The following is a 14,826-nucleotide window of genomic DNA, read 5'->3' on the forward strand; positions in this document are numbered from 1 at the left end:
GTGATGGAAAATAAATTGACCTCCTTGGGATGGGAGCCTGCAGCCCCTCCTGTACATGGACAAAGAGTAGGCGCTATGAAAAGGCCAACCATCGGCATTCTTCTATGCTAAGCACAGGAGCAAATGCTGTTAATTGCTGGCGCAGTGCTCCTGCGTGCTAACAGTTGGTATTGCAACCCCACTAGAGACTGTGGGAATTTTGTGTACATGAGAACTGGAGGGAGCCTAGGTCCCAGTTCAGCAAAACGTTTGAGCTTTACTGCTGTGCTGAATTGGTCCTTCACAATTAAAGGCCACAGATTTCCCTTCCCTTTTTGTGTGGCTTCTTTTCATTGGTGTCCATTGATACTGCTTCAGACTCTTCCCCAGTGTGGGGCTTTAAAGACTCATAGACGTGTAGGGCTAGAAGCCACCTCATCTAGCCTGTAGTTCTCAACCTTTTTTCATTTGTGGACCACTACAGAATTTTCAATGGAGCTGAGGACCCCTTTTGGAAAACTATTATCTGTATCTATTGAATTCTGTTCAGTCAGTTTTCAGTCTAGGTCTTTCCCAGACCCCATAGACCTGATCTGCAGACCCCCAGGAGTCTGCGGACCCTAGGTTTAGAACCACTGATCCACAGCCATAATAGTCTGTGATCCGGTGGAGAAGAGACTTGGCTTGCCATGTATTTTAGTCTGGTGCAAAGCTCGCCTCCCTGAGAAGTGACTCTGTAAAAATGGCGCCATTGGGGTCTAGGTTCATTGTGTGTCAGGGACTCCAAATCAGATATGTCAGTTGACAAAGCGGAAGGTTTTCCCCTACAAATGTCCAAACTACCATCTCTCTCTGGAATCTGTGTAAATCTGGATTCTCTCCTTCTCATCCATCACTGTCAATAATTTCAGTAACAAGGTTCTCCAGGTCAAACCCTGGCTCCTGTTTCTATTGAGGGCTCCGAGGGATGTCCAGGTGTGCAGGGGAAGGTAGAATTTTACCTGCCCTGCTTTTCTTACTGATGACGGTTTGTGAGAAAGGAAGGACCCAGATTGAGGTTGTTGGGGGATGTGTAAACTCCAGTGGAGTTGGGTTTGGTTGTGGGGGAGGTTAGGTGTCCCGCCCCTAGAAAATAACTATCCAGGGCGTTTTTGCCGTTTCCTCCATGTTTAAAGTGTCTGTGTCCCGTGACGCATTTACATGAACATTAGATTTAATTGGAAGGTTGTTGGTTTTGGAAATGTTAAACTCTTAATTTCAGCCTGTGAATGAAAAGTTTAACTGTTCTAAAATGTTAAAAAGGAAGGGCCCCAAGAGCATCACAGTTCTGGTTTATACCTGGTAGAGAATGATCAGATATAATTCCCAAAGTGTCTAGAAGCCAGGAGGGAAATGGGGAGTGGGCAAAATCGCTGCTTATTTATTTAGATTTAACATTTTTAAAAGAACGGCCATACAAAAGCTCTGCTGGAAGCTGGACTTTCAATAACAACATCAGTGATTCAACAATGTGACCATTTACTGAAATCAACAAAAGACAGGACAGCTGAACTGGGAATTTTGTCAATTTTTAAAAGCATTGCTCCCCTCTCCACCCAGCTCAGAATCCATCAAGTGTGGGGTTAACCCATTCAGATTGCTTTGGTCCAAACTTTAATTGAAGGAAAACCCACTAAGTTGGTAAATGACTCTTGCTTTCTAAAGTAGAATCGGCACTCGGTTATTATGTTCTGGTGTTTCACTTAAAGCTGTTCATTCATTTTGGACAAGATCGGGGATTAAATATGCTTGCACAGTGGATCACACTGTGTGTGTGTTGAGTTTCATTTCATAAAGCTTTAATGTGTTTTCTTTCCCCCAGTGGGTGTTTTTCTGTTGAGGGGAAATCACACCAGTCCTGGTTTGTAGGGCCCGCAGTTAGGATAAAAGGGCTTTTTACTTGTAAACTGAGCAAACGTGACCTGGAAATCACCGAGATACAATAAATAAGGATCCCCACCATGCTGTTTTTCAGAGCAGAACCGCCCTTGAAGTAGTATCAGTGATACATGGGAGCTGGTTGAATCAACCCTGTCACATACATTACTGTCTGTGTGCACTCTGCTGTCAGGAAACATGCACACGAGTCGGCATCCATCAGAAGTGTGTGTGTGGATCACTGAAAAGGGGTCACTGACAGGGAACATAGCAGAAATTCGACCATGGAGCAAGTATGTTCCTGCTCTGCTCTCCGTCCTTACATTACCTCAAATGGCCAGTGCATACTAATCCTGCCAAAGAGGTCTTTGACATGACTGTCACTCATTGGACTGATCCTGGTCCCACTGACTTCAGTGGCAGCAAAATTGGGGCCTTTGATTTCCACAGCAAGCCCATCGCCTCCTGTATTTCAGCCAGTCGTGATCCCTAGCTGGGCCAGGCATTCCGTTCTGTGGTTCTGCTGAAGAAGGAAAGGCAATCACTTTGCTGCTTGCCCTTCACTCCTGCCATTGCGCTGACATTCGATTGAAGTCAGGGCTAAATTGTTCCATCTAGTAGCCCGGGATATAGGTTCTGCCAGACAGACCTGGCATGTTTTGCAGCAGCTCCAGACCAGTTCAGAAGGCAGCCCCCCCACCCCCCTTTACTGAACTTCCCACAAGCATAACATTAACAAAAACAATATTTGGTGACCCTCCTTTATAACTTCATTCTACTGAGCTTTTTTTTTGGGGGGGGGGGGGGGAAGGGTGTTGCAGTTGTGTTCCTCTTATTTGAAATAGATGGGAGAATGAACAGTCAGTATCAAAAACGCGGTAATATGCAGAACCGGAAAAATGTGGAAACTGTTGTAAGCAAAATGTATGCTGCTGAGAATTGAATTATGGGGAAAGGGCCGTACTTTTATACTGTCAGCAGTCGGGCTTGTTGAACTTTTCTTTCCCCTTTGGTTTTATTTCAGTCTCGTGGCACCAGTATAAAATTCTCAGTGTGATGTTAGTACACAGGTTTTAGATTTTCCCCATGTCCATATGGCTAAAATGAATTGGGATCTATATTCTTGGGAGGGGAAGTCTGCAACAATTCAACCATTGACAGAACTGGCAAGTTATGTCTGTGATTACTTGTAGGGAATCCTAACTCCTACATCTTTGGGCTGTGATCTTGTAAAATCATGCAAGCGTAAGCTAGGTTGGGCCTGTTCTGTACTTGGAGGACTTTCATTCAAGATAAACCTAGGAAGTAGTGTGGGTGATTTAGGCCCTGGTTCAGCAAAGCATTTAAACATCTTTTACTTCAACAAGACTACTTGCATAATTAAAGTTAAGCATGTGCTTCAGTGCTTTTCTGAATCAGTAACAAGGTGATGCCCCAGCAAGGTGTCTCTGGGGGCATTGTACTGCTGGATTGTGTGTGTGAGAGAGAGAGAGAGTGAGAGATTGATTCTGTACTGGAACTGGTTTTTGATGAAAAACAAAAAAAATTATAATGGAAAAATGCCAACCATCTTTAATATTCTATATTAGATCTCTATGAGAGAGAAAGGGAGAGCACGTAGTTTGTCACATGCTTTGAGACTCTTCAGGATGAGAGTAGCCCAGTAACTGGCAGATGGTAGTTAATTGTTACATGTCCACACTAAGGGTATATAACGAGTTTGAGCCCATAGCATTCAGGCTCAGAGAAACAGACCCTCCTTTCCACTGGAGTCTAAAGCTTTGGAATATGATCCTGTTCACTAGAAAGTTGTATTTCAGTCTGCTAGGAGTAATTCCTAAGAGCGTTCCACCTAATCCCCACCCATTCTCAACCTGTGCTAGCTCGTTTTAGGAGCTGCACCCAGTTTGTTCCAAGCTGTCTGTGGAGCTGTATCTACATACCTTCTTATATATGCCCTGTAAAGGAGGGTTGGGAGGCTGGACGTAAGTGAACCAGACTCAAACACAAAATTGCCCTGCCTACAAAATCAGAATCAGTTTAGCAGCAATCTCCCTGTTCCTGACTAAACCCAGAAGACATTGGGCCAGTTCTACTTTCTTCCCCCTCCCCTTCAGAGGTTAAATCATGTCTGGTAAATTTGGCATTCACCGTCTCTGTTTGCCGCCTGATACCTGAAAATGAGACGTCCTTCTGGCACTAAAGACTGTTCCACTGATGCAAGTCTGTGTGTAAGAGTCCACGTGCTTTTGCATGACTCTCTCTTGTAAATCTGTGACTTTAATAGGTTCAGCACATACTTGCAATTTACTTTTCACAATTTTAGTTTTTTAGTGTAAAAACCAAAAACGTAATGACAGTATTGTTCTTCAGTGCTTTCTCCAAACATCTGGAGTGCATTTTCAATTCTGTTAAAATGTATAAATTGCTAACAAATGTAGTTTTGACAACATATCTATAATATAGGAAGAATTTAAATTTCCATTTCTTGCAATGTGAGGTCCCGGTCCTGCATACACTTACGCATGTGCATACTTTTGCTCATGTGAGTAAATTTACACGCATGTGTATGTTTTTAGGATTGGGCCCTTATGTTTTGCAAAATGAGGTGGATCTCAGAAATCTTCAACCAACTTAATCCTATTAGGCTCCGTCAGCTGCCTCTAATATAAATGTGGAAAACTCCAGGGATGCCGTAACATGTTACCCCCTCCCCCCCCCCAAAAAAAATCAGTGATAGAAAGTTACTGACAATCAGGTATTGTCCAACACGCTGAAGATGCTGGAAACTGAATAACGACAGTCACTGAAATCTCCTTCAGCCGTGCAGTAAAACACAGTTGTTAACAATGAGTTAATTTTTTTTCTGCTCTGTGCATGTGGCTCAAGTTTCCATGTCGGTTTTGCTTTTGATTTTGTCAAGCCCAGATTTATAGACACACGACTGTGAATTAGTCTCGTTTCCATGTAGCCTTACGGTCAACCGCTGAGATGTATTCCCCAGTTAACAGTGGGTTAAATAAAACACCTTACCAACGCAGAGCCGTGTGCGTATGAGGGCTGGACTATGGCAGTGCCTTCTGCTTTGCTGCTTTGTACACAATGAAAGCAATATCTGCTCTTCCTGCCAGAAAGCTTCCTATTAGGGGGGAGATTTTTAATATCTTTAAAAAACAGAACAACAATTTAAGTCGTCTTTGTCTGAAAACCATTCTACGTGACTGTACTCAGTGTGTTACCGTTTCTCTGTCTAGCTGCATTCTCACTGTGGCACACAGCCACCAGCCGTTCTCTTTAAAGGGGGAGAAATAAACAGCTGGTGTGTACAGTAGGTTAGCTTTCCTAGTGATTCTTAGCCTCTGGATTTCAGGAGCAGGTATGTAACCCAAACCTCATCTTGGGAGCAGCCCATGAAGTGAATCCTATGCTAAGCTACTTAAATTTGAAACGCAGAGATGTATCACGAATGCACCAGAGGCCGTCATGTAAGACTAAGGCATTTTCTGTGCAGTGGGCACAAAAATGAATGTCTGCCAGAATAGATCAGTATGAAACAATCTCTTTTATTGGGTGGCTGCCCAGACCTTCTGCTGCAACAGTAAATCTAATTGGTTGCTTCCTCTTACCATGCGCAGCTTCATGTGGGAAATGCCCTTTTTCTCTACAATGGCTGACTGCACTATGCCGCACTGTCAGTAGCTGCAGATTTCCTGTTAAAATGAACACAGTTGTTTCTTAAAGCTAGAGTTTGGCAAGGGGGAGATTGGATTGTTTTAGCTGATTCTATTTCTCTTTTTCCTACAGGTTGCTGAAAAGTGCCTTTCCTGAAGCCACTGCTGCTTGGATTTCTGTCTAAGGCTGCCTCTCTCTTCCCCCCCCCCCAACCCCCCCTTTTTTTTAAATTTGGCGTTGCTTGCAGTTCATACCCTAACGGCAACTCATCCGCCCCCCCCTTTTTTTTTTTCCTTTTTACACTCTGTTCACTCAGCCATTTTTTCCTTCCCGAGTATGTAGCAAATATTTTTGAGTGATAACATCCTTTCGCTCCTTTTAATACTCGTGAATTGTCATTTTTAGAACCAAGAAATAAAAGGAAAAAAAAGTTTTCTGCCCAAGGACCGAGACCATTCCGCAAACAGAAGCGCTGCCAGCCGCATATGCTTTTTGCAAGAATAATTGAAACCATTAACTGGAGAGCACAGAATTCTTTTGAAAGTCTGCCAGTTATTTTCACGTAACTTTGGCAGTGGCACAAAATATAACACTTATATTTTAACTTCTACAATTGCACTTTTAGGAGCTGGCCTCTCATTTGATTTTCAGTTATTCTGATAAGATTTCTATTTTGTGATTGGCTTTATGTTTAATTCTTGTTGAAACAAACACAATTTGACTTAAATGAAAACCTAAGTGCTGACGAATAGAAATTTTACCAAAGCAACAAGTTCGTTATTTCTTCACATTTAACTTGAATTCACTTTTTTACCCTTTTTAAAAAAATCCGCAGTAATATTGTCCTAAAGAAGGGTGTGATTGCTTGCATTTTAATTTTTGTTTTTAATATGGCTGTAAACGTTTCCCTGGTTCGTGATACAAAATGGCTGACTTTAGAAGTATGTCGAGAATTTCAGAGAGGTACTTGTTCTCGATCTGATGCAGAGTGCAAGTTTGCCCATCCGTCACGGAGTTGCCATGTGGAAAATGGTCGAGTTATTGCCTGCTTTGACTCTCTAAAGGTGAGGACTGTCTAACACATGCATTGCTTAATCTCTGTGCTATCATTCTCTTCCTGAATCATTTCAAGTGGGAGGAATGTGAGAGATGAGTATAACAAGTATTTTTCTGCAGGGAGGCTGTTGTTTGTGTAGAATATAGCCCCTAAAATCTAGCTTAGCTAATGTTTAGCACCCCACAATTGTTTCATTCAGGCTGATTCAGACACTGAAAGTATCAGGAAGCTTCCTGTGAAAGGTACCAGCAGTGTTGGTAAAGACAGGGAAAACTTTAACTCCTCCACAATTATGTTTTGTATTCGGTTTTGACATCTGGTACAAATGTACAGAATATCGAACATCAGAGAGAGAGAGCACATTATGTAGAGCGTTTTGAGATTGTAGGTCATGGCTATGCCTGAAATGGAGAACTCAAGTTACAGACCGTAAATGAAAGTGAAATAAGAAAAGCAGAGATCCAAAACCGAGCACCCTAGAACAGCAAAACTTTTAACTTGTGTCCAGAGAATGCTGGCTTTGAATGCAGAACAGGTCTCTGAAACATGCTTTTAAATAAAGACACCATTTTCAGTAATTGATCAGTCTCAGCTGTATTTGCCTGTACCGGGGTGCAGCTACACTGCACCAAATACACTGCCAAAATATTTGGAGAGTGGTGCCTAAAGAAAGTTGGGGATAGGAGAAGATTTCAAGTGATATGAAAAGATGCACAGTGTGCAAATCATATGTGAGTTAATGAGCTAAATCTTTTGCTAGTGATCATTCCTGAGAGTTCAATTTCACAGGAAGTAAATGCTGCTTTATTCCTTGTCACAGGTAGAGTTCATTGGGAAACTTTTTTAAGTTTATAAAATTACCAGATTCTTTCCAGCAATGGAGACAACAGAAAAATTATTCTAATTCACCCATTGAAAGCCTAAGCCAAGGTTTTTCAAAAGTGACTAGTGATTTTGAGTGCATCAATTCCGAGGTGCCTAATCTGAGACATAGAAGGGACCACCATGATCATCTCAACTTCTGGCTGAGTTACTGACATCCTCAAATCATGATTTAAAGACTGCAAGTTATAGGGAATCCACCATTTACTCTAGTTTAAACCAGCAAGTGACCCGTGCCCCATGCTGCAGAGGAAGGCAAAAATCCACCAGGGTCTCTGCCCATCTGACCTGGGAGAAAAATTCCTTCCTGACCCCAGATACAGCAGTCAGTTAGACCCTGAGCATGTGGGCAAGTCCAGCAGTCAGGCACCTGGGAAAGAATTCTCTGTAGTAACTCAGAGCCCGCCCCTTCTCGTGTCCCATCTCAGCTCATTGAAGATGCTTGCTTACAGCAGTCACGGAGGGGCCGCATACCATTGTAGGCAACTTCATCATACCCTTCCCTCCATCAGCATCCCAGCCCCTCCATAACATTTTAAAGGTGTCTGATTTTTCAGGGGGCACTTTCTGAAAAGTGATCTCCCTTTAGGGTGTCTGAAGTTGGGCCTAGATAAAACTGACACACTCAAAATCACTACTTACTTTTGAAAAATCTGAGCTTATGCTTGTAGTGCTAAAGTAGGATAAGTTTCCTGTTGTCTGAATTGCTAGAAAGAATCTGATAGTTTTGTGATCTTAAAAAATCTCCCATTGAACGTGGAGTTTTTCTTGAAAAGCTTTGGCTTTATTTTAAATTTTGGGCACAATAGTTAGGTGAACTAGTGAAAATAAGACCAAGTTGAGGTCCCGTTTGACACAGTCTAACCCGTATTATTACAGTTTTTACCTTCCTAGCTTTTTCCTGTTTGTTCCATGTTGATAGGAAGTTCAGACATCCAAGTTGCATTTAGCTTTGTTCTTGTTAATCCAAGTTCATCAGATGATTCCTTAGTTATATAACACCGTTCAAATGTTCATTTACATTACTCACCTGCTAACAGCGATAGACTGAAATATATTTTTATCAGCAAAGAAAAAAGTTAATGTTCCTTGTGCCCTTGAATCTTTTGAGCTGCAGCCAGTGGTGGGACAAATATTTTGGATAAAGAGATTAACATGTTGACTTTAAATTGTATAACATTCACTTGTAAGCTAAAAGGAGGACAGTAAACATTCGGTGTGATAGTCCAATATATCACTTACTGGACCATGGGAGAGAGCTGCAGAAGTAGGTTTTAGTTTGGAGCGCCCCACAAACAGCCTAACCACTCAGTCTGGCTCTGTTACTTAACATCCATCAATTGCCTTGCAGGCAGGGCTAACTAAAGTGACGTGCAGTACATAATGCTTCCCTCTCTTTGTGGGTTACAAGTCAGTAAGGAGCTCCTGACAGGCACCCAGGCTTCTGCCCTAGGCAGTTCTCTGCGGAGCTGGACTCAAGGAATGAAGTGTGCAGATCCCCATGTGCACTGGTTGGCTCAGATTCAAATCCCACCCACTGGCAATAGCACGTGGCTGCAATTAACCATGCGGGGGGGAGTCAGGGAACATCCAGTTTGGAAGAGAAAAGAGATATCAAAGTTGTTGTTGAAAGTGGTCAGCTACTAGCTTAAGCTGCCTGCTCAGCATGTATTTCATCTGTTTTGTTATGTGTAATTAGGTGATGAATAAATTTACACACTCATTACAGCCTGGTCTTCAATATAGAAGCACATGGTCTGTACAGACCGTTTAAGTGGCAGGAGAACAGAGTCTGAGTGGGAAGTTTTCCCTGGACTTCTCTGATTGGATCCGTTGCATTGCAATGGGCCAGTTTACTTCATCCCACAGAGAGGAAACTGCAGGAGAGGGGTAGCAATGTTATACTCCAAGTGCCGCCAATCCCACAAATTCCAGAATCCTCCACCAGCCCCTAAAAATTATGCGATCGGCTTTGAAATCAGGAGGCTTTTAAACAGTAATCAGTGTGGGGTCTGTTTGATTTGCTCTCTGGGTTTTGAGCCCTTCGGGTCAGGTTTCCAAGCATTTCTCGACAGCTGCGAGGGCTGGAAACTTATTTTTTAAGAAATGCACCGACTCTCCTGAGGCTCATGATGATCCTGTGAGATGTAGCAACGCTGGGCCTCCGGGGATCTGGACCCCATTGTGTGAGGGGCTGTAGTAGATGTTTCTTGCCCCAGAACGGTCAGAGTTAAGAAAAGGGTCAGCAGGTGACTAGGCGAGAGAGGTGAGGTGTGGTGTGGTGGGGGCTGAGGTAACGGTTATCACAGGTGCTGGACTCTGACCCCTCCTGGTCTCTTCAGGTGCACCTCCCTCAGGTCTTGGGCCTCTCACCATCATCTCTAACTTGGGGTGGAATCAAGCGGTTCTCCCCTTCACAGTTGGCATCTAGGCCTGGTCTGAGATCACCTCAGCAGGCCTGAGTTCTTGGCAGTGCGTACATGCTGTTTGTCCCTCTGGGAGCTAGGACAGCCGCCACCAAACAGCAGTATTTATTTAGAACAAAAGCATTTCAGAGAAAACAGATCTTAACACAATAAACAGTCTAGACACTCAGCGGCCTTTGCCTAGGGCTTCCCATTCTCTGGAAGGATCCAACTCTTTGCAGATCCACCCTGTCCCCCTGGCAGCCCCTGACAATTGCTCCCTCCTCCCGCCCCCCAAATAGCTTTTTAACTGTTTAATGTTCTCTTGATCGCTCTGTTCCCAGCATTGCAGAAGAGCCGCATCTGTTTGTTAGAGACAAGATATAGGATGCTCAAAGCTAATAGGTTCCCCCGTTGTCTTTCAGTTGCCCCCCAGGGTTTGTCCGCGGTTGCTTATCTGGATCCAGAGTGTTGTTTCCCTGCTTGTTTTTCCCACAGCCCCTTACCCTAGAACAGAACATTAATACAGGAATGTCTGTTACGTGAGTGTGCAATCCCATCACCTCACTGACCAGGTCACATACAGTGTTCTTAACATTATTACAGCTCGGCATTCTTCAATTATTACATGCCTGTCGAACAGTAAAACAGATATGGTTGCAGATGTAGCCTTGCTTGTCAAAGGAGACGCCAAGCTCTCTGCTCCACATTTCTGTGTGCATGTGTGTCTGCATCTCTCTTGGTGTATTTTCTCTCCAAGTAATATGGGATACAGAATGGGTGGGCTATGAAAGTTTTATTTACAGGAGTCTGGTGGGTGCCTTATGCATCACAATGCAACCTCTTCGGAGCCTCAAAGAGTTGCAAAATTTTGGTTCCTAAATTGGTCCCAGGTGCTGGACTGAATCTCGCCCATCCTGGAACTCAGGCTATTTGAGAGGCAAACTGAGGGGAGGAGAAGGAAATCTTTCTCTGGCAAGTTGATTATAGAAAGAAGAAAAGGTTCTGTTTGAAGCTGATCAGAAGGTTGGCTTGTATACCAGGACACCACACACACACTGTGCTTCCTCCTTCAGGTTCGTTAAGTAGAGGAGGATTATTTGAATTCAGATGTGAATATCATACCCCACTTACTGCTACCTTTGGCGAACAAATTTCCAGTGCTTTCCCTTTACTAGGATTGCCCTGGGCAAGCAGAATTGACGGGCATCCTCACAGAAAAGACTCAGGGCTCTGATTTGGTACAGTGTTGCGATAACTCTGTTTATCTTTTACTGGAGGGAAAAAAAGCCCTCCCAGTGTATTGGTGGTTCATGAGGCGTAGTGATATCTGTTATGTTTCATGGAGAAGTATTAGTTTAAGAAGCTATGAAACAGAAAATAAAATGTCAGCAAAGGATAGCAGGGTACTTATGCCACTATAAACTAGATAGCATTGAACAGCCATTCATCAAATGACAGTAGTTTTCATTTCAAGGGAAACAAAACAGTAATATTGAGGAAAGGGAGTTAATCTGCAACAAGGCCATTTAAATTCATTACAAGCGATCAAATAAGTGTTAGACTCATCGTGTTCCTTGCTCAGGTTTGACATACAACCATATTTAAACCAGTGGCATTTTCAGGGGGCCACTCTTGATCAGTTGGTTTTGCCAACTTGCCCAGAAGTACCAGGGCTTTATAGCAGTCTGCCAATAAGTGTTCATCTGTTAACTTTCCTCAACTATTCAAGCATATAACCCATACCACTGTGAGCCTTTTGGTTTTTTAATTGCCTTGACAGCAGATTGTTAGAGTCTGAGTTCTTGGCTGCTTCTGTACATCTTTAAAAGAGGTTAAGAAAGACATTGTTGAGTTACTGGAAACACAAATTGATATGTAACGTGACTGGGCAAAGGAACTTTCATAGATACAAATGTACTAATTAAGTGTGCATATAATATGGACCAACGTTTCGAAGAGGCTTTGATTTACATTTGTAACCATTTGAGTGCCCAAAATATAGATTAATGTTTGAAAACAACATTTGCAATCTCAGGTTTGCTTACTTGGTGCAGAAAGAAATCCAAGCATTTTAGATGCCAAAATGTAGCAAGCCAAAAATCTCAGATGTCCAGATTTGGATTTGTGGGGGTCAGATTTGAAACTGTGGCCTTATAAAACTACTACTGTCTGTTGTTGTTTTTAAGCTGGTCAGCACTAAACAAGCTTGTTGAAACATTCACATGTGTAATTATGTGTTGGTAACGGATGTGATACAGAAAAGGCCTTGATTATTCAAAACTCAGTTATCCAAACTTTGTTTTCAACAATTGGGTGGTGTCACTTGACATCTGATATTTACATAGAAAATCTCCCCAGGCAGTCTGAAACCTTGATTATCCAAATGTATTCATTCTACTTATGAGATGAGGACACACAAGGTTGTTCCTTATGGGCTTGATACTAAATTTGAACCCCTTCTATTCTGACTTTCAGCGGAGTTACCTCTGAAGTACACGGTTGTGCTACCAGAATTGAGTTTGATCTGTGTTAAGATTTCAAAGCCTATGAAATCATAACATAAACAGCGCTGAGCTCAGTATATGGCCATTTTCTTTTTTTTAAACGGATATTTTCTTTACATTTTTAAAGAAAAGGATGGTAAGTGAATTTTAGACCATATCTCAAAGTTTAGCCCAAGAGAGCGTGATTAAGGGTTTGTCCACATGGGGAGTTATTCCAGAATAGCTGTTCCTAATTAACTCCATGTGTGGACATTCTTATTCCGGGATAGGAGTGCTTTATTCCAGATGAGTTTATTTCAGTGGAAATAACTTAATTCAGAATAAGGCACTCTTATTTCTGGGATAAGTGGGTCCACACAGGGAGTTAATCAGGAATAGTTAATCCAATTTAAAGTCACACCCTGTCTTATTCTGAATTAACTCTCATGTGTAGGCAAGCTCTAAGTAAACCAGACAAACAATTTAGAAATAAATTGCCTTTGTGAGAAGTTTTTCTTTTACAGCAGTTACTAATGCACTGCACATTTTCCTTAACGTTGGAATGATGGTATCTGACCAGGAATTAATTTATTTTGCAATGGCGTTCTGTTGAGATTTTGGCAGGTTTTTGGATGTCTAAGGTGTTTTATGGCACTTGCTTAACTGCTTTGCTGAATCAGAGCCTAAAAGAGAGGAAAATATATGAAATCTGTAATTACTGGGTATTTTTTGTAACAGTGCCATAGTTGAAATTAAGGAAATAAATAGATTTAAAAATAACACCCATTTCTTAGGGCCTGCTCACCTTTGTTCTGTGCATTACGATTCAATCCGTTATAAAAAACGGTATGTAATGTCATAATTTTGTCAGCACACAGATACTGGTATTTATCCTTTGCAACTAGCAGCAGACTCACCTTCCATAAGTGCAATCGAGGAGATGAGGCTGAAAACTAGGAAGCTACTGTAGATGGCATGCTTATTTTAGTGCTTGTTCACTAATCTCTGTTGTATGACTTAATAGGTAGAGTGTTGTGTACATACAGTTTACTGTGGTGGGAGAAGTTACTTCTGTAGCTCGTGTGCGACATGCAGAGTAGAGTATATATCCTGCGTTTTTAATCTGCATAACGCACGCCTCACTGTAACACTGCAGTAGTGAACACAATAGCTTAGTTTTATTTAGGGTTGTCCATAGAGTTCTGCTCTTTGCAGCTCCAGGATTTTTCACTTGATTTATTTATCTGCAAGTGTTAGTAATTCCTTGTCTCTGCTCATGGTAGGCAGCTCTAGCAAGCAGATGGGTTTTTCGGGTTGCTCTAGAGAGGGCCAAGCTCATTGTTTGTGGTGGCTCTTTCCACAGCTGAGGATGTTTTATCTTAGCTTGGTGAGTTGCATTCTCCCGGGACAGGTGGTTTGGGGTACCTGGCAGCAAGCAAGGGCATAGTATACTATGAGGAGACAGGCAGAGTGTTCCTGTGCATGCACAGTGTGAAGGTTTTCTTTTGCATTATGTTCTGCACTGCAGACAGCCCCTGCCTGTCATCCCCCGGGTCTTCAGGAGTCTTCACTTTGTCAGTGCATTAAGAGTCATTGAGGAGTGTTGTGCCCCCGCTGACCCTGACGCTGTGAGGCTGGGAATCGCAAGGTGGCCGCCCATCCGTGTGCAAAGTGCCTCCCAGGACGGAGTCTGGGGGCAGCGTTGTTAAATCTGACCCAGCTTTCCTGTGATCACGGCTGGGCTGAGACAGGTCCCACATGGCTGGTTTCAGGGCCATATTGCTCTTCGCGGGAGCAACAGCGAAGTCATGTAAGAGGCTAAACTCCGTAGTTAGCCTCTCTGAGCCTAACGCAGGTTGATTGTGCCTTGTGGGCACAGCACTGTGTGGAGGGGTGGCCTGGAGGCAGGGTGCCCGCTTATGGGTTCAACTCAATAGCTCACATGTGGGCAGCTAGCGCTTGTGGCAAGTGCAGGGCCAAGATGGGAGGACGCAGACATGGCCCTGCACTCTTGGAGCCTCTGTGCCCCCAGGGGCCATAGGGAGGTGGAAAACCTTTTTGCGTCTATATTTAAAAGTTATAAATGAGTTCCGAAATGGCCGGCAGGAGGTGGCTGTCTAGCAGGGCCCTGGGCCATGGCTGGAGCAGTGGCACTGATGCCTTGTGGTGTGGTCCAGAGGAAAAAGCAGAGCAGAACTCTGTGTTCTGCCAGCTTTCTGCTGCAGCTGTTAGCCGATCAGAACATTCACTCGCCCTACTGTCAGCATGTAACACGTTGCATTCTGGTCAGAGTCACGGCGTCCATCTGTGTGGGGCAGGAGGGTGCTGTGGAGAGAGTCACGTCTGGCTAATCACCCATGGGATTGATCTCTGAGACTCAGTGAGCTGCAGGAATAGGGATCCCTAGGGCTCTTGGTTGGTTCCATTT

At 43.2% G+C, this 14,826-nt stretch overlaps 1 protein-coding gene across 6 annotated transcripts in view; it reads left to right on the forward strand.

Annotated features, from left to right (window-relative positions):
- Positions 1-14,826, forward strand: part of MBNL3 (muscleblind like splicing regulator 3) — a 118,514-nt gene that overhangs the window by 33,051 nt on the left and 70,637 nt on the right. For 5 of the 6 annotated variants that reach the window (XM_039487133.1, XM_039487132.1, XM_039487135.1 and 2 more), the window contains exon 2: positions 5,701-6,632. In XM_039487133.1, the coding sequence (XP_039343067.1) occupies positions 6,459-6,632 (174 nt within the window). In that variant the 5' untranslated portion in view covers positions 5,701-6,458. Of the gene's footprint in view, positions 1-5,609; positions 6,633-14,826 lie in introns of those variants that run through there. The other variant, XM_039487134.1, reaches the window with a different exon arrangement.

Source organism: Mauremys reevesii, linkage group 9 (assembly GCF_016161935.1).
Source record: "Mauremys reevesii isolate NIE-2019 linkage group 9, ASM1616193v1, whole genome shotgun sequence".
In the NCBI taxonomy this organism is placed as follows: domain Eukaryota; kingdom Metazoa; phylum Chordata; order Testudines; family Geoemydidae; genus Mauremys; species Mauremys reevesii.